The following is a 22976-nucleotide window of genomic DNA, read 5'->3' as shown; positions in this document are numbered from 1 at the left end:
TTTTCATACCCTTATAACGGTGTTATATTTTTTCATACATAAATTTATATACCTCTATCAGGTAGGTATTTTAGTTGTGAGTTAAGTAGGTATTAAACAAATAAAGTAAAGTTAACAGTCATATTATTATTCATTCTATAATATTTATAGAAGTAGGTACATCAAGTATATAGGCAGGTAGCTACAGTAATAAAATACATTGTTCGATAAAAATTCAAGACTTGGCCGAAAATAATCATCAAATCTACAGCTGAAGTCACGGCTAGATATTTACTTATTTAATAAACATGAAAGTGAATACATAACACTGATTGTGTTATCGGAAGATAATGCTATATTATTGCGAAGACAGGTACCTAATGTTTATATAATTACAACAACACTACGGTTAAATTAAGTCATGCAAGAAAGTTGTTGAAGTAATCATCTTAATACCTATGCAGCTTAAGTATTATTTATTGTGCACAGCACAATACATTTAACTTACCTACAAACAAACAACCGAACAGTGGCAAGTAATACCAGCGCAAAGGAAGAACAAACAAGTATACCTAATCTTATTCCTCATTAACTTCGCTTCAAAAATTCATTTTTAAATTATTCTAAAATGATGTCATTTACAGTCATACGGAGGTGTACTGTTGTTATTTATTTTTTCTCTATGTGTTGGTCGTGTTAAAACTCGTGTTCATGAGACGGCTTTCTCTGTTTCGATTATTTACTATTTGGTACATCACTATTGTAACAGATGAGTGTTGCCAGGTTAATTTTATGGAGACAAGAAAATACTTTCCAACCGTATTTCCAACAATGCATAAAGAATTGTGGAAAGTGCCAAAGTTGCATCTCGCGTCATCCATGTTTGTTATGATTTTTCTCCTTTCACTTAGAACTGTGGCAAATTTAGTAAAAACTTTGAATAACTGTGGACAACTTTGAATAAACTGTTTTGTTTTGATATTCGTTGTGAATCCCATTCTTTTGGTATGTTTTACTGTAATTTATTCCCTATCATTTTAATAAGATCAATGGGTTTTGTTTGCAGAAGTTTTACTTAAATGACTATTAAATATCCTAGAATGTGTGTTTACAAATGAATCATTTCCTTAAAATATTACAGTCGCACCATATCACAAAACACCGACCAACAAAACGTTTGTTACGTTTAATTTTTTTTCAAAACTTCCAGATAAACATACAATGGACCCATTACACCAAGGCCACCACCACACCAACGGCCAAGTCCTTCCTCACATAGTGCAAGTATACGAGTCGGCTGCAGACAACGACAAGCTGCAAGACTCACAGATCATCCACATCACCCCTGCGCTGCCGTCCCAAGGAGCACACTTGACGTTCCAGCCGCTTGGACACAACTTGAATGTACCTGTGTCTGGTCACAATGCTACTCTGCCTCAAGTAAGCTGCAATTTCTATAAGCTAGTTTTAATATTGTATAAATTTGTGTTTATTCAGTCTTCTTTCAGTATTATTAAAATTCATAAGGGTTGAGATGAACGCAGCCAACACAGAAAATTGTGTCAATCATCAAGGGTAGACTGTTGTTATTCTCTTCTCTATGGTGGTGATCATTTTATTGGTTACCTTTTTGCATGTCCATGAACCTATCATATGCACAATTACTCATCCCCTCTATTTTTGTCATATCTTCCTACAAAGTTTATTCACACCAATGCAACAATGTATATCAATCTGCGCTATGTCTGGACATAGAAAATAATGAGCATCAATGTGGTAATTTCCAGGACATGCACATGCAGCATCACCCGGAGGACGTGCTCGTGCAGCACCTGTCCCTGACGCAGATGCTGGGCACTGAGATGCACATCGGACAGCATATAGTGCTGCCGCAGGTATGTGTTATCCAGGTCTATAACTAGATTCTCGTTTATCAACTAACTTACTATAATATCTCTTCTATCTGTTGCCTGCTAGCTTTGCTTTGCCTTAAAAAGATTTCGTTTGCGAATTCTGGGATATAAAGTATGTGGGGTCCTACATATTGCTCCAGCTATTTTCTTGTGAAAGAGTAAATTTTTTTTTTTTTTTTTTTCTTATTTAATGGCCACTTGCGATCGGTCCTGAGACCATAAGCAGGTATTTTCTGTGAGCGTCACATGTCGGGTCTGTCATCCATTGATTGTTTCCCCATGTTTTAAACTAGTCCCCTTTTGTCAAGATCCAGGATTTTGTGTCTCTTGAGTCGGGTACTATTCAGTTCGTTAGTGAGCTGGGCGGCGAGTGGGTTCACATGCATCTGCAGTCGCGTTCTGTATCTAGCTGTTCGAGATCTAACCTCCTCCAACACGGTAGAACTGTGTCAATAGTGAACGATTCGTTCATTCGACCCGGAACATGTAAAAGTATTGATGATTGCAATCGTTTGTTTTTAAAGTACCGGTTCTCCAATCATGTTGGTCTTTGTCTATGCTTAGTATTGATTGAAATAATGATTGTATAGAACGAACGAATGATGAGGTAATCGATTGAAGTGAATTTAGCAACATTTTTTTTAAATGAACTTTTGATGTGGCGATCTATTGAAGTGAACTTAGCAATTTTTTTTAAAATTATACACATGACAGCCTAGGCTATGGAGCCTACTATTAGTCCAACTAAATAAAAAACATGATGAAGCTAACATCCAATATTAATAAATACGAATATCCAAGTATGGAGAGAATCATTTCTTAAAAATGAATGCAATCATACATCATAAGTATGAATATTTTTAAATATGTGCGAGAGAGAAAATAACAAAAAACTTTCTTCTTTCTTTCTTATTGAATAACCACAGACAAGAAAGAACAGTATGGAACGAACGATCTTATCAATGAAACGATTATGGAGGTTCCGTAGAGTATATTCTTCGCCGGTTCGTTCAAACGAACGAACGATTGATATGACCCGGGTCACTTCATCAATCAATACTTGAACGAACGAATCACTGGGAATGAACGATTGACACAGGTCTACAACACGGTAGGAACTTTCAAGTATTCATGTACAGTTCTCCCATATTAATAATGCGCATGCAAATCTTCGCAAACTGTCGTATTCCCGGAAACACCCGAATCATTGAATCGTAAGAGCACTTGCATTTTGATCCTTGTTCGAAAGAAATAGTAGTCAATATCATGTGACACATAATCGAAAACAATTTGGGCGGTTGGTGGCTGTCACCGATCAGTCAAGGGTCTCAAGGTCAAGATCAGTATTACTTTTGTGGAATTATAAATGATCAACATCAGTGATCAGCTGATCGTAACAGCGCACGGTCGCTTACCGCGTCATCATGTCGTCTAACGTGTTAAAATGTGCGAATTGCAATATTGTAATTAACGAAGTTCTTTCCTTTATACAAAATAAAGTGGACGTAATGGATCAGGAAAGTCTTATTCGTGTATGTACCACAGCATTCACCGAGGATGACATCGAGAAGGCAAAAGTTTTGTTATTCGAGAGTGTGTCTAAAAGTGTGATAAAGCGAAAAGGAGCTGGAAAAACTACACGAGCGCTAGAGGACATAATTAGTTTCATCAGTAAGACATTGAGTGAAGATCTGCCGATATTCGTGGCCAGGGACCTTGAAAAATTACCTCCGGTGACCTTCGACCATGTAGACGTCACGAGACTTCTTAAAGACATTATAGTTATCCAGAAGGAGCTGAGAGAAATACAGGAACACTATGCCTCAGATATGCAATACGCAACCGTTGGTGAATTGGAGAATTTAAAAGTCGAGATAGAAAGACTAAAGAAAGCTAATGCCTCACATGAAAATGCACCTTATGTCAATATGAAGAGGGGTGCATTCTGTCTACAACAAAGCTACGACTATGACAGCGGTCCGATGGGGCTTCCTCACAGTGCAAACAAATCGCTAACGCCCGAATCTGGGGGCAGTCCTACAAAAATTGCCGAGGAACAACAGCTCCGTGTTGGTGAGTCGCAGCCTCGTTTGTCTCTGTCTTATGCAAAGGTAACGGATAGCGCGCGCTCTGTCACACGATCACCAGCGAGCACGGCGAGACCGGTTGCCGGCGGAGAGCGCGTGGAGGCCACTACCGCGGCGCCGGCCACCGGTGCGCCGCGGTGGGCCTCAAACCCATTAGCGAATACGGATGACACATCCCCGAGTGCAGACAATGACGGCGAATGGATTGAAGTGAAAAGACGGAAGAAGGAGAGGCAAATGCATTTCACAGGGAGGCCAGGTAAAGCATTAGTTAATGAAAATTGTAAATTTAAAGCTGCCGCAGTTAAAATTCCAATATACATATACAATGTGTCAAAGGAGACGACAGCGGATGATATAACTGAATACATCTTGGAAAAAACTATGATTACTGTACAGCCCGAGAAAATCACTATGAAGGATAGTAAGATATATGATTCCTACAAAATGTTAGTGCCTAAAGAGAAATTATCATTATTTGAAAATGATGATCTATGGCCATCTGGTATTTACTTCAGAAGGTACATAATATTTAAGAAAAAGACTGATGAACAGACGAAAGACTTCAGAAAAAATTAAGAATAATAATAGTAAATGGCGAATAATAATAGCAATAAATCAAACATTAATGCATGCCGCTTTGTTAGTTTTAACTGTAAATCTATCAAGAGATCAGTGGATTGCGTGAGAATGCTATGCAAGGACGCGGATATAGTAGCCCTGCAGGAGACCTGGTTGTATTCATTCGACTTGGCGTTTCTTGGCTCTATAGATGACCAATTCAGCTATACAGGAAAATCTGCAATTGATACATCGGTAGGTATTTTGAGAGGAAGGCCCTACGGAGGTGTGGCTATACTGTGGCGTAAAAGTGTGTTCTCACAAGTGCAATTGGTTGAGTGTAATAGTGAGCGTATAACAGGCATAAAAATAACGACAGATGATCAGTCAATCTTAGTGTTGAATGTGTATATGCCCACAGATTCTGCTGAAAACTTGTTGAACTTTACGGAGTGTCTTTGTGAAGTGAACGCAGTTATAGAAAATAGCGATGTAGAGGCTGTTTATATATTAGGCGACTTTAATGCTCATCCACATACTTTATTTTGCAATGAGATGTTGAACCTTTGTGCGGAACAACAGTGGAAATGTGCGGACTTTGAAATCCTTGGTATGGACTCTGGGACATATACTTATGTAAGTGAATCTCATGGGACTAGACGATGGTTGGACCACTTTCTGGTGACGGAGTCAGCCTATAACACGATTACAGATGTTAAAGTATTGTACGATGTTTATTGGTCTGATCATTTACCTATTACATTTCAATGTAATCTAAGTGTGATAAGGAGAAAGGTGTATGCTGATGGTTATAATTGTAACAAAGTTATATGGGGCAATAGAGAGGGTGATGCGGTTAACAGTTATAAAGACTATTGTAACAGTTTTCTTAAAAACATTGATTTTCCATCAGAATTAAGATTTTGTTGTGATGATGTTTGTAACCAAATAGATCATAGGAAAATCATAGATAACATGTATAATAATCTGGTCACTGCAATTAGTCAGGCGGCAACACTAAGTAGTACATATAATGTTAAACCTAATAGGAAAAAGTATATTATTGGTTGGAATAAATATGTCAGACAGTATCATGCATCTGCAAGATCGCACTTTCAATTTTGGGTAGCTCTGGGCAGACCGTCGGGTGGACCAATTTACAATAATATGTGTGAAAGTAGGAAACTCTTTAAGTTGAAGCTCAAATGGTGTCAGAACAATAGTGATCAAATTAAAATGGATATACTGGCCTACTCTGCGAAAAGAAAAACATTTCGGTAAATTTTGGAAATGCACTAATAAACTTAATCTTAAGCCAAGTCTGCCTGCTTCAGTTGAGGGTAAGTGTGAACCAAAAGATATAGCAAACCGCTTTAAAGAACACTTTAAAGTTGAACCATGTGTAAATAAGAAAGCGTGCTCAAATAACACAGACCTAAGTAATGAAACCAGGTTGAGGGTGCGATTTTCAGCTAAAGATGTGTTGCACACTATAAAACACATGACCCGAGGTAAATCTCCAGGCCATGATGGTCTAAGTATAGAGCACCTACAAAATGCTGGTGCTCACCTCCCAAGGATATTGTGTATGTTTTATAATTTATGTATTAGCCATAGCTACCTCCCACAGGATATGATAGAGACCATTGTAGTCCCAGTTATTAAAAATAAGACTGGTGACATATCTAGTATAAGTAATTATAGACCAATATCTCTAGCTACAATAGTAGCCAAAGTATTTGACGGTTTGATTGAGGGCCAGCTTAGTAGGTATATAAAGCTCCACGATGCGCAGTTTGGGTTCAGACCCGGACTCTCCACTGAGACTGCGATACTGGCCCTCAAGCACACCGTCAAATATTATACAGATAGAAAAACAAGTGTATTTGCTTGTTTTTTAGATTTATCAAAGGCCTTTGATCTGGTGTCCTATGATATCCTGTGGGAGAAATGTAGAGAGCTTAATGTGCCTCACGAGATAGTACACATCTTAAGATTTTGGTACCAAAACCAAATGAATAAGGTTCGATGGGGTACAGAGCATTCTGATAGGTACAAGCTTGACTGTGGGGTGAGACAGGGTGGGTTGTCTTCCCCTTTACTGTTCAATGTTTATGTTGACAGCCTGATTGATGAGCTCAGCAGAACACATGCAGGATGCTATGTGGATGGTAAGAGCATGAATAACATCAGTTACGCGGATGACATGGTTCTGCTGAGCCCTTCAATCAACGGACTGAGCAGGCTACTGAACATTTGTGAGAGGTATGCTCTTACGCATGGCCTATTATATAATGTTAAAAAAAGCGAGCTTATGGTTTTTAAAACTAGAAATAAGGCTACTGCATTCAATATACCCATAAAATTGTATGGTCAGCCGTTGAAAAGGGTATCTAGCTTTAAGTACCTTGGGCATATTGTCAATGAAGACCTGCATGATGATGATGATATTGAACGGGAGCGCAGGGCGCTGGCAGCCCGCGCGAATATGTTGGCCCGCAGGTTTGCTCGATGCTCACGTGAAGTTAAAATTACACTTTTTAAATCCTATTGTCAATGTTTTTACACGGGCAGCCTGTGGGTCAAATATACGCAAAAGGCTCTCAGCGCTCTGCGAGTTCAATATAACAATGCCTTTAGGATGTTGTTGGGGCTGCCTCGCCACTGCAGTGCATCCGGTATGTTTGCGGAAGCACATACTGATGGCTTCCATGCAATTATGCGCAAAAAGGTAGCGTCGCTCATGCACAGGGTGCGCGCCAGCACCAACGGCATGCTAGAGGTCATTGCAGGAAGAACGGATGGTAGCATATTGAAGCATTGGGTGAATAGGGTATTGGGGAAATTGTAAATACTTTTATATAAGCTTGTAAATAGTAATATCTAATATTTTTTTTGTTTATGTAGTCCTAAGATTGTCTTTTTATTACACTAACATAGGTTAAGTTTAATTGTTACTAACAAAATATGGCTTTTGCTGAAATAAAAAGTTTATTTATTTATTTATATTTATAAAGAGCTGCAATTACACATCGTTCTTGTTATTTTTTTCAAATGTGAATTTAATTTCAACTTTAATTATTTTCGACGATGCCATATTATGAGGCACATTTAAGAATAAAATATACGTCACATTGATAGACTTCACTTTGCCAATAAAGCCACACCCAAAAGACCAAGTTTGTAATTGTAATATTATTGTGAATGATCAGCGCTGTAAATACTTTTGAACTGAGATTTTAATGTAAACATTTTTATTAATGTGAAATAATCAGTGCTGTAAATACTTTTGAACTGTGATTTAAATTTTTTAATTTAAACCTGTATTTGAAATCCATTTCTCCTTATAATATAAACCTTGTGTTATTCAAACCTTCTTTCATCCATCTTTACATCAGCTTCAGTAAGACACTTGAAAAGTACCTACTGTAACATTTTCGAAGTAAATTTTAATATTATGGAATATTATGAATTATCGAATCAAATTTCGTTACTGATAAATCAATTATCTCTTTTAGCACCAATTACATAATTCTACAAAAAATTCATGAAGAAAATGCACTTAACCATTCTAAATACATAATAGTTTTCTAACGCTCGGGAATACGACCGTTGCCGAACAATGACGAAGATTTCTATGTGCATTATCAATTTTGGGGAACTGTATTTCAGATGTTTTGGTGAATAGGGGTGCGTTGCTTATTTTTCTAAGGATTGCATTTTGACACCTTTGTATGACTTGTATGTTTGAAGTGCTTGCAGTGCCCCAAAGTTCTATGCCAAAATTAAAAAGAGTAAATTGAAATACAAATTGTTGCATTTATAACTTAATACAATGATGCTCTCCTTGAAAAAGAAAACATATCTCTTGGCGCACTCACCAGTAGCATTTTGTGCAAAGCGATTTTTAACCTTCCTACACTTACATGCCGATAGTCCAACGATTCATTTATAAATCCTTATTGTCAAGTTTTACATTCATTATGAATACTGTGATTATGACAGAAATTTGTATTTAGCAGATGTTAATTCATTTGTATGTACGAGTATAAATAAAATAAATAAATAAATTAAAATGTATGTTGGCTTATGGACAATGCCGGCGATAAACAATATAAAGATCATATTATTATTATGTAGCACTGCACTGTAGTATACCTACACACATTTGTCTGTATTTTTGTAAGTGTATTCTTAATTTTACAAATGCCGATAAAACTATATCCTGCAGGGCGATCACGAAAAATATAGAATCGAATTAGAGTGCGACTATTGTCAACTTGACAGCACTTTCGAACACTTTTTACCTATAGAATTGACAGTTGTCGCACTCGCATTCGATTCTATACGTTAGCTCTTTTTTTTCGTGATCGCCCTGCTGTTTTTCGTGATACGGGCTCTGTAGTTATAATGTGTCAAATAAACTTTTTTCTTTCTTTCTTTTCTTTCTACATCCTTCCTCCTCTCTCCCCAGCACCACGTGGTGTTGAATGCAGTGCCGGGGCAATACTACGGGCAGTTCGAGGCGTTCCACAAGGAAGCATCCCCGGGCGCGGTCGCCAAGCTCGAGCCTGAGGTCACGCTGGTGGTGGACAACAAGCTGATTGAGTGAGTATACTAGGAAACAAGCGTAATTATAAAAACAATGCCACTTATCGTTAGGTAATTTGAAAGGGGGGGGGGGGGGACCAGAATTTGTATAATCAGCGCCCCTGTTAAAACAGATAAAATGCATACGACTTCGGATGAACCGCCTATAGAATCACCTATCAAAAATTACTACTGGGATAGGTACATTATGTGTCTGTCATGCATGGGAAATGACCGCACGAACGATATTTATTTTCCAAAGAATCTTGAGCTTGAGCATAACAGTAGCATTATGTCACTATCCATACATGTTATACCTGCGTATTTTTTTGTGACAAACCTACTCTCTTTTCTATTCCAGTTACAAGCAAGAATCACTGCAATCACAAGACGTCAACGTGCCCTGCCTCGACGTTCTCTCCACCAAGAAGAAAACACATCGCAGTCCCATACGGAACCCTGACAAGTGGGCCTGCAATCTACGCAAACTCAAGCACCAGCGAGGCGAAGCCTACATCAGTAGACGGGGCAAGTACGTCCCCCCAAAACAAGTGAGGACTACCAAAGACTGCCTCAACACTTGCAAGTACAAGTGTAGTACTATGATAACGGATGCGGATCGGGAGCATCTCTTCAAAGCGTACTACTCCTTGAGTTCCAACGAAAAGAAACACTTCTTGCTCAACACGACAGAACGGTCGCAAGTCAAACATTCCAAAAAGGATGGCGAGAATCAGAAAAGGCGGTATTCGTTTAGGTATTTCTTTCTAGTCAGAGCGGTTAGGTACGCGGTGTGTAAGCATTTTTACTTAGGTACTCTAGCTATCTCTCAGAAACCTGTGTATAATGTACATTTAGGGAAATCGGACTGGAATATCCCTAAGCCAGACGGTAGGGGGTTGTCTGAAGCGAGCGCGCACACGTTGCCTTCGGAAATTAAAGATAGAGTTCGAAAGCACATACAATCGTTCAAAACTATAGACGAAAAACCTATTGAGCATAGTCAGAAGAAGCAATATTTAGGTGGTAATGTTAGTATTAAACATATGTTCAGAATGTACGCAGAGCAATGTCGAGTGGAAGGAGTGGAGAGTGTGAAAGAGTCAATGTATAGGAAGATATTGAAGAATGAGTTCAATCTACAGTTCAAAAGAGTTAAAGTGGAACAGCAGTTGTGTTGTAAATGTAAAGGACCTGTTAAAAAAAAGTGATATGATAAGATATATATTATAGATAGTCGTGTAATAAATTAATAACAAATTTAGATTTAATTATGTACGTTCAATAATTTTCCGTCCATGATGTAATAAGTGTTGATATAAATTTTGTTAAAAATGTGGAGTGGTCGTATGCACTATAGATATGTAAAAATAAGCATTGACTGTGTTATATATACTGCCATAAAAATAACATCTGTAGATAAGTAAAGAAGAGACAAACTAGTGAAAATAATATATTATAATTTGTTATAAAAAATATACAAATCTTTTATTAGTTTTTTTGGTGGAAAGGTAAATTTTGTAGAGCTGGGTAAAATATCTGTACTTAATCTTGTAGCCGATTCTAAGAGCACCTCATTTTATTTTTTTTGCAATATATAAAAAATATAGTGTACCTATGTAAAAAAAACGAATTTAGCTACTTTATAATAAATTGGTGCCTTTAGGGGTCGCTATGCCAAGTTTACCAAGTAAAATAATGAAAAAGTGAAATGAAACAACAGATAATATTATTTTATAGATCACTGTAATCTCAAAATACCTTAGTGGATACAAAAAACTAACCACCGCAAGTATCTATATTCATCGTTTCCTATGTTCTGGGCAAGATAGGTAAAAAAAACATGTATTTATTAGCTAGACACAATCCTGAATTCCATGAAAACTATTGTTGCTATTTAGAAACAATCGTAAATCTTTCTCTAAAGTAGATGTACAAAAAAGACATAATTATGTCACACGGTATACAAAAATAGTACTTTCTCTAGTGACTACTATGTCCTATGCTGTATACTAAGTTTGAAGATGAGAGAAAGAGTGAGGATCTTACAAAAACACTATACTTTGACGTCACGTCCAGTGCAAATGATATCTATCTATCGACCTTATTAAAAGAGCAAACAGGACACAAAATCGTGCCTCGCCCCAGAAAATTAACTAATTTTCACTGCTGGTTCAGCAAATCATGATGTCAAAATGTGTTTATGTATTAAAAAACTCCTAGTGGTGATATTCAGGATGCATCGAAGTAAGTATAGGTCTGTGCCTAGTTGATCTTGGCCGGTATAAGGATGCAGACCAGGTCTTCTCCGTCTTCTGTCTTCAGCTCCCACTTGACCTCCACCGTGACCTTCGGGTAGGACTTGAGCACCGGCAACGTGGCTCGGTAGCTGACTTTAGTGCCGGACTGTGGGTGGAAAAGAGGTAATAGGTTATTAAGTGTAGGTATAGTGGGAAAATATTGTATAGGTTATGTTTGTTGAGGCAGTTTTAGGTATAAGGGCATAGGTCAAAGGATCTAGCCGTCCAGTCAGAGACGATGCGGTCACCATGCTTGAGCTAAAAAAAGCGCTTATCCAAAAGGGCCTCTGATCAATCATCAATCTTAAGCTGCGTACAGACCGGGCCAACGAACGCCCAATGAACGCCAGCGGTTATCCCAACGATGGATATTTATCATACATAATACAGGGCAGATTGCAGCAACGAAGGTCAACGAAACCCGTTCGTTGGCGTTCGTTGGACCGGTCTGTACGCAGCTTTACACAGTTAGTAGGTATCTAATTGTAGTAGGATGTCGAAGGCCCATGAGTGTGCTGTGCGCCAGACGAAGGTAGGCTACCTATGGATACGTCACTCGGGGAAGCTACTTTCGGGCAACCCTCTGGAAAAAAAACCTGATGACGTCTTTAACTATATACTTACTACCGGGTACTCAAAGACAAAAACCTCATGATATCTATTCTGGGTATATAACTAAGTATATAACTCACCGGGGCAGGGCAGCTGATCCCGCTGTCCTTGCAGGCGTCGGGCTGCGGCAGCGGGAAGGGCACCGGCAGGCTCATGATGATGCCGTGCACCACCGCCTCCACGCTCTTCACCTCCGTCGCTGTGGAGGGAGAACCAGGGTCAGAAAGAGATGGGAGAAATAAAGGTCATGGGAACGTCACGGCTCATGAATACAGATGTGGCCATGTACAATCACTCAACGCTCTTTAACTCCGTCGCTAAAACATGACAATTAAGAGATGGTGAGTCGGGAGAGAGATTATATACACTACTTATATGAACCACGATATCTCTGCGCCCGCTGCACAGGTTCGTCATCGACGTCGATAAATTCGCGTAATGTGCGTTCCACCAATCACAGCGCCATATTTATGGTGAATCGCAATATAGTGACGTGTATCTACGTCGATAACGAACCCGTGTAGCGGCAGCTGCACAAGTTATAAATCGATCACACTAAATAATAATACATAAGTAAGTACCATGTAAGTACTTAGGTTGTAGGCAGACAGAGGGCCAGGCGTAGGTTTTCCTTAACCGATTGAGCAGTGGAAATCGACTCTTTGTTATAAATAGCGCTAGTGCTAGTGCAGTGTAACGCTAGGTGTCTCTCCTGCGCCATACAAACTGAACTGAACGGTGTGAACACTAGCACTCTGGATTCAGGTAGGTACTTACAAGGTGTGAAGTCGATGCTGATGGTGGCATTGCTGTTCCTCTTCAGCACGCACTCCTTGGCGTTCTCCGCGCAGCCGCTCACGCCCACCGACTCTACTGTCGCTAGTTTTGATCCTGGAATTAGGAAAAATTTCTATTAATTAAGGTACCATGTTTATCCGATAGGACCAACCAAGAGGTATGAATCATGAAACACGATACCTAAGTATATTAACTATTAAACTTATTGATTAAGTAAAGTATCCTACTAAAGTAAGCACCCATCTATCCTACGCAACGGACACAACGCATTCAGTACCTATTCTTTGTATAAAAATTCACACAAGTGCGTCCACTTCATTCGCATCCGACGCCGTTTCTCCATACATTTATGACAATCTGTTTGGCTTGACAGGTACGTATACGATATCGATAGGTAGACGCTAAACTCAACTATTATCGTGTAAACTGCACTGCGCTTAAAAGATAGGTTATATACCTACTTATTAATATTATGTATAGTTAGTCTAACACAGGGTTATTGTGATACAGACACAAACAGTTTATTGGTCCGTTGACTTGGGACAATGGCCGTGAGTAACGAGCCCTGATCGCAGCTTCCTGTCCTATATCCTACATCACACCGTCTGTGGATTGTTCGCTGCCGGCTGTCGGTTTTTCGACACATGTTTCCAGGTTTGGAAATTCAGCTTCGGTAACCACTTAGTCTAGAATCAGACAGACTGCACCACAACAACATTTGGCAACATAATTCGGTATAAACATAGTTCTTTACCTGATTAAGTTTATGGTGTCTGATGATGATAGAATCCTACTGGGAAACTCCCAATCCCATCCTAAATGGGGACCAATAACATGCAAATGTAGCGTGGGACGCCCTTCGGTCTGTTGGGACGAGAGAACCTTTGGCAGGTGGAAATGGGTAAGACAAGTTTGGTACCCAATCTAACATAAAATTACAGGTAAACATTTTAAATTAAATTAAGCTGTGACTAATTATTTATTTCCAGACAAAGTCCGATATCAAACTTTTTAATGTCTTTTAATTTTTCCAAGAATCAATTGATGATGACGCTGAACTCATTTTCTTAAAACATGTAATATGTTCGCGACAGGTACGTAACTAACCTAGTAATACCCACCGGGGGAAAATGGATAACTTATAGACTTCGATCAAAGCTTATAGATATCAATTTAAAAAATATAATTAATACCTTACCTACCCCTCTACCCTTTCGAATTTTACAAAAAGTCTCTCTACTATTAAAGGGATGAAAATTCAAACAATCATTATTATAGAAATTAGAACTAAAAAATAACTACCTGTAATATTACTTATATTCTTAAAACGTAAACTTTAAACGTACTTAACTTAGGATATCTCCAGTTTTAAGTAAAAAATAATCCGCCGTCTGAACTTATGCACGGCATTGAAAAAACCTTTCTATTCAAAAGCACAAAGTGTAAAAAGTGCTTATCAGACAGGAAGCTGGAAATGTTTCATAAAAACTGCATGCAACTTTATACAGGCAGCTAGTGCACAACGGAGAGCACTGAAAGACCTAGGTAGCTTTTGTATTGTAAAAAATGCCTGCAAAGGAGTATTGAAATTTGAAATTAAAGCAGTGGACACGTTTTTGCTTTCTACCTGTAGTTTGTAGCCTTTTTGTACATCGATTGCACGGGACTGTTTTCAGCATTGGGAAAATAATTTTCGCTTCTTATGTGTTTTTTTTTATCGAGTTGGCCACGCACGAGTATTCATCGCTTAATTGCTGCTTATTATGTAACTACATAATATAACTGCGGTAGCTAATATGTAGTGAAATTATATACCTACAATTTCATGGTAAATATTAGGTAGGTACAGTGCTTCTCTTATCTAGATTCTAGACCCGTTGCCATCGTATATGAATTGTATCGACATTTAATGAATTACCTAACACAATTAAATCCGTCGGTTTCGCACTGTTAATGTAAATGAGCGCGAAATTATTGAATATAATAATACCTAATAGATTAAAGTAAAGTAAATAAACCATTCAGGCACACATCTAAACTTGAATAAAATCATCCAAACGGAAATGGATCACGACCCAACTAATTTATTTTTATTAGAACTTTATAGACCTGAATTCATTTTTCACACACTTCAATATAATACGCAACCAAATCTCAGCAAAGATACAGTTTACCCTAATTTTGAAATTTTAACTATGTTTTGCTATCTAGTAAGTAAGCACCTAATTTTCGTCAACAGAGTAACTACAAAAGAATCTAAAACAATTGTAAGTATATCTATAGTTCATTGATCTAAAACAATGACTAAAGGGTAAAAGGTTGATGATAAAGGTAAAAATTTACTCACTTAGGTATACTTACTTACTCTCTTATCTGTTTGTTCTACAGTCAGAGGTCCAACGATAACATAATGAGAAGATGCCAAATAAAGCTTAAATACATTTTATTATGTATTGTTGGGCTCCTGAACTCATCAGTTTATATTCTGCAAGTGGTATACTATTGCACTTTATTTCTTTTAAGTATTAAGACCATTAAGAACTTATACTTACTTAGGTACTTACTTACATATTTATTTTTAAGTAAACATCATTATCAGTACATGATGTTGCACCTACCTACAAAATTTACCCATTGGCTCGGGTCTTTAATGTGTCAATGTGTTACCCTAAGTATTACTTTGGTTTGGAAATAGCTCTAGGTACCTTACCTACTATCCACGGAAGTAGACAATCCAACAGTGACAGATGGTTGGCTGATGAATGATATGAGTACCTAAACTAAGTACCTACCTGCTAGTAATATGAAAGTGCATACAATTAGTTATTTAACTAGGTATAGCTGCCTACTTACCTAGTTATAGCTACAATATTGCTACGCTTTTTTTTTAAATCCTTCGTTACGTTTCTGGGTTTCTACAATACTACCAGTTTATTACAGAATTAGGTACATTATTAAGTAGTATATTAACAAACAACGTCGAAATTGTTTCAATAACCCCCGACACAGAGGATGTTACTCATCATAACACTAAATTGCAATTACAGGATCAACACAACAACGCATTAGCCGTACAATAACTGCAATATAAACGACACTAATATTGTACAAATATGACCAAAAAGTTTATAAAATAAAATGACCAAAAAGTTTTAAAAACAAAAAAAAAACAAACCACAATCTTTGTAGAATTTAGCCTGCGCACTGGCCAGTAACAAAACGGCTGTCAAATAAAACAACATGGCGGATCGGATTTGCGCGCGCTAGTGTGTTGACGACTCGCGCGGGGACCACGGACTGACCGGCGCGATCGCTACTGGACTGTTATGTCCTCCGACCGGTGACCGTGCATGTTACTCATACGGCAAAGAGCAGTGGCTCGTAACATAGATAGGACAGGATATTCAGGTCATTAGCTATCATTACAGGCGCGTCGTCTTCACTACTGCTCTGTATAAATGTTTGTGGCTTTTAATACCCTTAGCTAAAGAATATCGAACGTTCAGTCTTCTCATCTCGTTCTAGGTCCACCAGAGGACTTGCTTAACACAAGTTACTCTCAGCTCTCAGCTGTAGACATTTGACAAGATCTCATAATTTAATCGACTTGGTAGAAGTCCTCAATACTTATCTATTTGGCTACCACCAGGCCCTCAGCTGTATGGATGGTAGAAGTCCTCAACATCTATTTGGCAACCACGAGGCTACATCAGAAATTAACATTGTCCACCCGCCAGTTTATGTCTTAATGGGCCAAATAGGCCACCATTTACCTAATTTGCGGGCTCGTCGTCGCTAATCTTTGTCACCGGAAGCTCGAGATCGACTCGTGCGCAGCTCCGTACACTCAGCGAATAATTCATTTGTTTTGCTTGTTCATTTGTTTTGCTTGTGTCTCGTCACGGCGCGCGCGCACGTGTGTGCAGGGCCCCAAGTCTGCTAAGGAATGGCGGCACAGTTGTGTGTCGGCAGCATGGGTTTCGCACTGTAGGTATTAATTATCTGCATTTTAGGAAATATTTATTGCATATTTTTTAAAGAACTAACGTTTATAATAAGTAATAAGTTTTAAGTGTTTCATATTGCACTACTGGGACTCACTAACCAAGAGAAAACGGATGCCTAAAGTCGGAGAACTATTCAGACGACACAGCATTGAGCCGCCATTCCTTAGCAGACTTGAGGCCCTGGTCGCGCAGCTCAGACGTGCTAGAGCATGCGCTGCATTGTGGTACAGCCATGGAAGTAATAATACAACGACACTGCAATAAAATCAAAATTAATCAGACTTCAACACCACAATCAAAATATTTTAACCATACAGCATTAGCAGAAATTGTTTACAGAATTCTTCACAGCATCTACCCAAGTAGGTACTTAAATGACGTGACGTGACTGAGGTTACCTGCTGAAAACCAGCGCTGTGTTCTTATTGTCTACAGCACATGCTGAGCTGGTGCCTTTCTAGACCAGCCACCTTTATATTGTTATTATTTTTTTTGTGTTGTTTCATCATGCTGATGTCAGTGTGATTAAATCATGTAGACATAGGTACATATTATAAAATCTAGCCAAGACTAAGGGTCTGTTCCACAATGTCTGGTTAGTGGCTACCTGACGGATAAAATACATGCTGTCACTTTCTGTTATTATTTTTTAGACAGTGACAGCATGTATTTTATCCGACAGGTAGCGACTAACCAGACATTGTGGAACAGGGGCTTTCAGCTATTAATAATTTGACCCTGAAAGCAAACACGGAAACAAGGATTATATTCAAGACTATATCTACATTGACGACCGAATGGCGTAGTGGTTAGTGGCCCTGACTACTGAGCCGAAGGTCCCGGGTTCGATTCCCGGCAGGGGCAGATATTTGTTTAAACACAGATATTTGTTCTCGGGTCTTGGGTGTTGATATTTACATTTAGTATCTATCTATCTATGTATTTGTGTAGATATATCAGCTGTCCGACACCCATAACACAGGTTCTGCCTAGCTTGGGGTCGGATGGCCGTGTGTGAGATGTCCCCACATATTTATTTATTTATTATTCAGCTATGCGTAGTCACTCTTTCTAATTTTCCTTTTAACGTTGTATTGTATTCTAGTTAATCGTTTTTAATTTACTTTATTGGTATTTATTTTTGCTCCCCCTTTATGTAATGTCTGCAGGTTTATTGTGTTGACTGACCTTTTCAGCCCATTCAGATTTCAGGAGTCACAATGGAACTTTGATATCGAATGTTTCTTTAATTGAGAATGATTGGATTAACCAAAATACATTAGCAGTTCCAGTGCAAAATTCAACACATTAATAAATGACACAGTACACCAAAAAAGCTGATTTAACAACAATATTGAAGTAAGTACTTACATTTAACAGCGCATCAGGATATTACCTACTAAAAAAAAATACTCTAAACTAGCTGATCCCGCGAGCTTCGCTTCTCCTTAAAAAGTTTTCCCGTGATTCCATAGAAAATTCTTTCCCAGGGTCTAGACCACCTGTATACCAAATTTCATTCAAATCCGTTCTGTAGTTTTGGCGTGAATAGGTAACAGAAAGACACAGTTACTTTCGCGTTTATAATATTAGTTAAGACTAGCTGTTCCCGCGAGCTTCGCTTCGACTTAAATATTTTTCCGTGGGATTCCGGGATAAAAAGTAGCCTATGTTCTTTCTCAGGGTCTAGACCATATGTATACCAAATTTCATTCAAATCCGTTCAGTAGTTTTGGCGTGAAAGAGTAACAGACAGACAGACAGACAGACACAGTTACTTTCGCATTTATAATATTAGTTAGGATTAGGATTAAATGTTTGAAAAAAGTAGGTTCGTTTCGGGTCGGAATTTTGTAATGTGGAACTTTTTCATTGTCCGTGAGTGTATTTCAACTGTTTTAGTCAAAAGATGAAGATGATGATGAAATGTTAAAGTCTAACCAAGTTGCAATGATGTGAATTAAGTTTGGTTATGTAGGTAGTTGTTATAACGCCTAAGTATATTATCATGCAGTTATAGAAATATCTACCGGACACAACATGTATCTATTTATTTAATCCTTTATTGCACAAATATATAAATAAGTGCACAAAGGGTGGACTTAATGCTAAAAGCATTTTCTACCAGTCAACCCATATGTAGACACACACTACACACTTCGCTGCTTCACTTTCCCCCTAAAGGTTACTTACTTTATTTGAGTCGGTCATAAACTGAGGAAATCCTAGTTTTATGTGGAAAAGGAACAATATAATTCACCATATTATGTACAGTAGAGCTCATAACATGAGGCTCGTAACATGCTGAGTCACAGATTATAATAGTTCTTACTACCTTCCTTAAGTAGAGAGCAGCACTGTACCTAACTGGTGATAAAAATAAAAGTTAAGGAAGAGTGGGCTGTTTTGTAAAAGCTGAGCAGGACAGGTAGGTACTTACCTACTCTAGATAGAGAAAAGTGAAACTTTAGGAAAAAGTTTATGAATGTGTACCCAAATTACCTACCTATGTAATTACTTCTATATGGATTGTAAGATGTGTACTTTACTAGATAAGATAAGATAAAAGATAAAATACTCTTTATTGCACACAAACAGAAACAGTATTACAAACATGAAAAGAAAATAAATGGCACAATCGGCGGCCTTATTACTAAAAGTAATCTCTTCCAGACAACCAAATTGATAGGAAATAGAATAAAAGGTACTGTAAAACGGCACTTCATCAGAATTTTTCAGCAGATCATCTTTATCTTACAGCTAGAGTTTTTCGGTAGCAGACAAAGAACCTATGAAGACACACATGGTTAATCATATATTTTTATTAGGTAGGATGTTATATCAGAAGGAGAAATTATTTGTATGAAGCCATAACGATAGCTGAACGAAGAATCTTAAAGGACACTACTTATTTTAAATAAAATAAAAATAAAAATAAACCATTAGTCAAGCTAAGTATCTAGGTATGTATCACGACTATTAATATTATAAAGGATAAGTTTCTGAGTATATGTTTGAGAGTAAGCTGACACTTAACACATAGGCTACTTTTTATCGCGGAAATTCCACGGGAAAACTTTAAGGCGAAGCGAAGTTTGCGGGAACAGCAGAACTTACACTTAAATAAACTTTCAGGAGACCGCCTCGTGCCACGTTGTTGTGAAAGTCTAGGCTAGACTTTTTACGTAAGGTAGGTTGGTAGGTACCTTTAGGGTTTCTAGAGTTTAAAACTTCAAGGCCTAGGATAAAGGCCACGATCATTGCTTATTTTCACTAAAGAACCCTGAACTTACCAATGCCTTATGTTTTGTAACTAAAGTTATTTTACCTAACTACCTAAAAAAACTACGTACTTACCTCTACATATTTCAGAAAAGAAACTTTTAGAAAGTAACAAATAAGTTTGTTCAACCGATATCGAAATGAGATTTTGTATGATTTCAGGAAGTTATAACGACTAGAGGAAAGTAAAGTTCAGATACAAGATAAAGTTATACCTACAGGATGTTGCAAAACAAGCTTTCGAACCAGGAGCGCGAGCGTTAGTACAGGGTGTTATGTATGTTTTTATATTTACTAAGCCGAAACCTACGTGTGCAGTATGTTATAGTCAAACCCACAGTCAAACCATATTAACATTTGGTTTTGTGGGATGTATGTAATAGCATAAGTTGTTTTCTTTGAATAAAGATTTATTCTATTCTATTCTATATCTAAGCCCGGACATGAAATCGGAATGTCAAAATTCGCAGAAAAAAACATTTTCCATAGAAACTTTGTTGGTCACGTGACTTTTTTACTATAAAGAAGGTTTTTTTTTCGCGAATTTTGACATAAAGAAGAATGGCGAAACCTGACCCGCTTTGCGTAAGTTAGCAGCCACTAACCAAACCTATTTTAAGTTATTGATAAAAATGTCTACTATCAGGGAAAAATATTTAAAAAAATCTAAACCATGGGGTTCTTGAGATATTAGGGTTCAAAAGTAAATTAATTAATATTTTTTTTTCGTTAAATAAGTTTTTGATGAATAGTACACGCACAAACAAGTTTTATAATCTAATTCATGAGATTCCCAATACATAGTGCATCACAAAATGTATTACATGATTTTATTTCTGCAAATATTATCAAGATTATTTTTGCACATTTCACACTCGGAAACCTATTTTTATAAAGAGATCAATTTCAAAAATTATTTCATTCTATTCAAGTTCCCGTTATCCCGAAGTAACATAGAATACTTTTTATCCAGGAATTCCCACGGGAACACTTTTAAAAACTATTTTTAGCTCAAGGGTAACATCTAGTACAGTAGAAAGACTTGATCTTTCGGCACTTATATCTTCGTTCTCCCATGCCTCACAATAATAAAATTAATACCAGTATATACTGTAGTCACGGACTACACATCAGTGTATGTTTCATCAATGGCCGCTCTGGGTCATGGCGCTATAGAGAAATTGCCATTCTCCAATGGTTTTCATTTCCAGGCTCACATAGGTATAGAGTCGTGGCTCGTGCAGCTGGGATCGGAAACTTAGTTTTTCATCATGTAGAGCAGTGTTTTTCAACCTGTGGGTCTGTTGGGGGGTCACCAGAGGTAAAAAAAACTGGGTACTTTAGTGAAAAAAACCCATAAAGATAATTAATTTAATTAATATTTTTCTTTATTACATAGATCAGCGATCATAAGCATTTTACCCCATCCTTGCGAGCATGGATTTTTATAGCAAATTACTACTAAATCTGGCCAAAATCTGTAGTTTCCCCGAGAAACCTTTTGTTTTTTCGGGTCATGTTTGCTTCCAATGAATGCAGAAAATAATAATAAATAATATTACACACACACGCACTCACGCCTTGTACTAATGTACTCCCTTGCGGGGTAGGCGCAGGTGCATTGCTGCACCCACTTATCGCCAGAGTGTTATGTTAGTCCCAATGTAATAGGGGGCGGGCCTAATGCCATTTTACGGGCACATCCAAGACCCGAGAACAAATATCTGTGTTTAAACAAATATCTACCCCAGCCGGGAATCGAACCCGGGACCATCGGCTCAGTAGTCAGGGTCACTAACCACTACGCCATTCGGTCGTCAAATAAATAAATAATATTAACTTTATTAAAATATAAAGGTTTTCAAAATTCCGTCTAAATTAACAACTCTTTTCATATTTTTCAAAGTGAATCTAGATGCTTATTAGTTATGTTAAATACAGGGTGTTTCAAAAAGGGTATTTTTTTTCACGAGTTTTGAAATTCTGATTTCTTGCATTTTCGGGCTTAGATATACCATGATGCACATGAAGGTTTAGGCTTAGTATACCCTTTTTGCAACACCCTATATTTAACATAACTAATAAGAAACTTTGACTATATTTAGGACCTTTTAAATGGTAGCTAATAAAACAAAACCTTAATTTTTTTGGCTCCTTTATGTTAAAAAAACCGAAGGGTCAAGGGGGTCGCGAAATATTTTTTAATACCAGGGGGGTCGCGTCATAAAAAAGGTTGAAAAACACTGATGTAGAGTACCCCCCTGAGCCGAATCCGCAATCGTTCTTGTACGGTTCGTCAACAGGACGTTGTATTTTCTCATGCAATTCTAAAAGTTTTTAGACCAGCTGAGCTAACCTCTTCGCTTACTATACCACCTGCAGTAGGGCTAGTACGGGGCGCATTTAAGACGTGACAAGAGTTTTGCATCGCGCTCACTCGCATCGCGCAGCCTCAAGAGCGAGCGCGACGAAGAACTCTTGTCACGTCTTAATAGCGCCCCGTGCTACAGGGCCAGCCTGTACATTGTATGTGACATGGTCTAGTAGCGAGCCTGAGCTAGCAACAATTGAGCCAATATCCGCCCAATTGATACATGGTGGTAGGCATCCTCATTGTCCTGTGATTAGCACTAACTGGCGGTAATGACATGTGCTTCCACGTTTTTTGGTACTATGTACAGTCAGCATGAGAGATATGTAGGCCACCCCGTCGCAAATAGTCTAAAAAAGTATTTTAATATGATCCACTGATTCGACGCGTACTTATTATAATAATCATCCGTCTAGTGACAATGTAGAGATTGTTTTCAGAAATTTGATGTACTAGTTGATCCGGCGAGCTTCGTT

The 22976-nt window shown here is 37.9% G+C and overlaps 2 protein-coding genes across 3 annotated transcripts; one reads left to right on the top strand and one right to left on the bottom strand.

The window, feature by feature from the left end:
* The first annotated feature begins 52 nt into the window (after positions 1 to 52).
* Positions 53 to 11017, top strand: LOC105388067. Of its 2 annotated transcripts, XM_038114146.2 has the most exons (5): positions 53 to 984; positions 1190 to 1419; positions 1767 to 1874; positions 9015 to 9148; positions 9492 to 11017. In XM_038114146.2, the coding sequence occupies exons 2-5, from the start codon at positions 1201 to 1203 to the stop codon at positions 10339 to 10341; spliced, it is 1311 nt and encodes a 436-aa protein (XP_037970074.2). In that variant the 5' UTR covers positions 53 to 984; positions 1190 to 1200; the 3' UTR covers positions 10342 to 11017. The 2 variants fall into 2 exon arrangements, with proteins under 2 accessions (XP_037970074.2, XP_048483221.1); XM_048627264.1 differs by having other exon boundaries at positions 53 to 1419.
* Positions 11018 to 11144: 127 nt separating this feature from the next.
* Positions 11145 to 16173, bottom strand: LOC105398433 (ecdysteroid-regulated 16 kDa protein). The gene is made up of 4 exons (XM_038114148.2): positions 16016 to 16173; positions 12820 to 12933; positions 12123 to 12241; positions 11145 to 11536 (listed from the first exon to the last, which is right to left on the bottom strand). Exons 1-4 carry the CDS (start codon positions 16080 to 16082, stop codon positions 11396 to 11398), a joined length of 441 nt encoding a protein of 146 aa, XP_037970076.1. The 5' UTR covers positions 16083 to 16173; the 3' UTR covers positions 11145 to 11395.
* Between the last annotated feature and the right edge of the window lie 6803 nt (positions 16174 to 22976).

The sequence above is a fragment of the Plutella xylostella genome, chromosome 18 (assembly GCF_932276165.1).
Source record: "Plutella xylostella chromosome 18, ilPluXylo3.1, whole genome shotgun sequence".
Classification (NCBI taxonomy): domain Eukaryota; kingdom Metazoa; phylum Arthropoda; class Insecta; order Lepidoptera; family Plutellidae; genus Plutella; species Plutella xylostella.
Note: the sequence above shows the minus strand (reverse complement) of the source record. Positions and strands in the feature narration are given on the sequence as shown.

Excerpts from the sequence above, each read along its gene's own strand:
- LOC105398433 (XM_038114148.2), bottom strand. The coding sequence starts at position 16,082 with ATGTTGTTTTATTTGACAGCCGTTTTGTTACTGGCCAGTGCGCAGGCT. Across the intron at positions 12,934-16,015 it reads TAAATTCTACAAAGATTGTG|GATCAAAACTAGCGACAGTA; the intron begins GTTTGTTTTTTT and ends TCCTAATTCCAG. Across the intron at positions 11,537-12,122 it reads GGATCAGCTGCCCTGCCCCG|TCCGGCACTAAAGTCAGCTA; the intron begins GTGAGTTATATA and ends TTCCACCCACAG.
- LOC105388067 (XM_038114146.2), top strand. The coding sequence starts at position 1,201 with ATGGACCCATTACACCAAGGCCACCACCACACCAACGGCCAAGTCCTT. Across the intron at positions 1,420-1,766 it reads ACAATGCTACTCTGCCTCAA|GACATGCACATGCAGCATCA; the intron begins GTAAGCTGCAAT and ends GGTAATTTCCAG. Across the intron at positions 1,875-9,014 it reads AGCATATAGTGCTGCCGCAG|CACCACGTGGTGTTGAATGC; the intron begins GTATGTGTTATC and ends CTCTCTCCCCAG.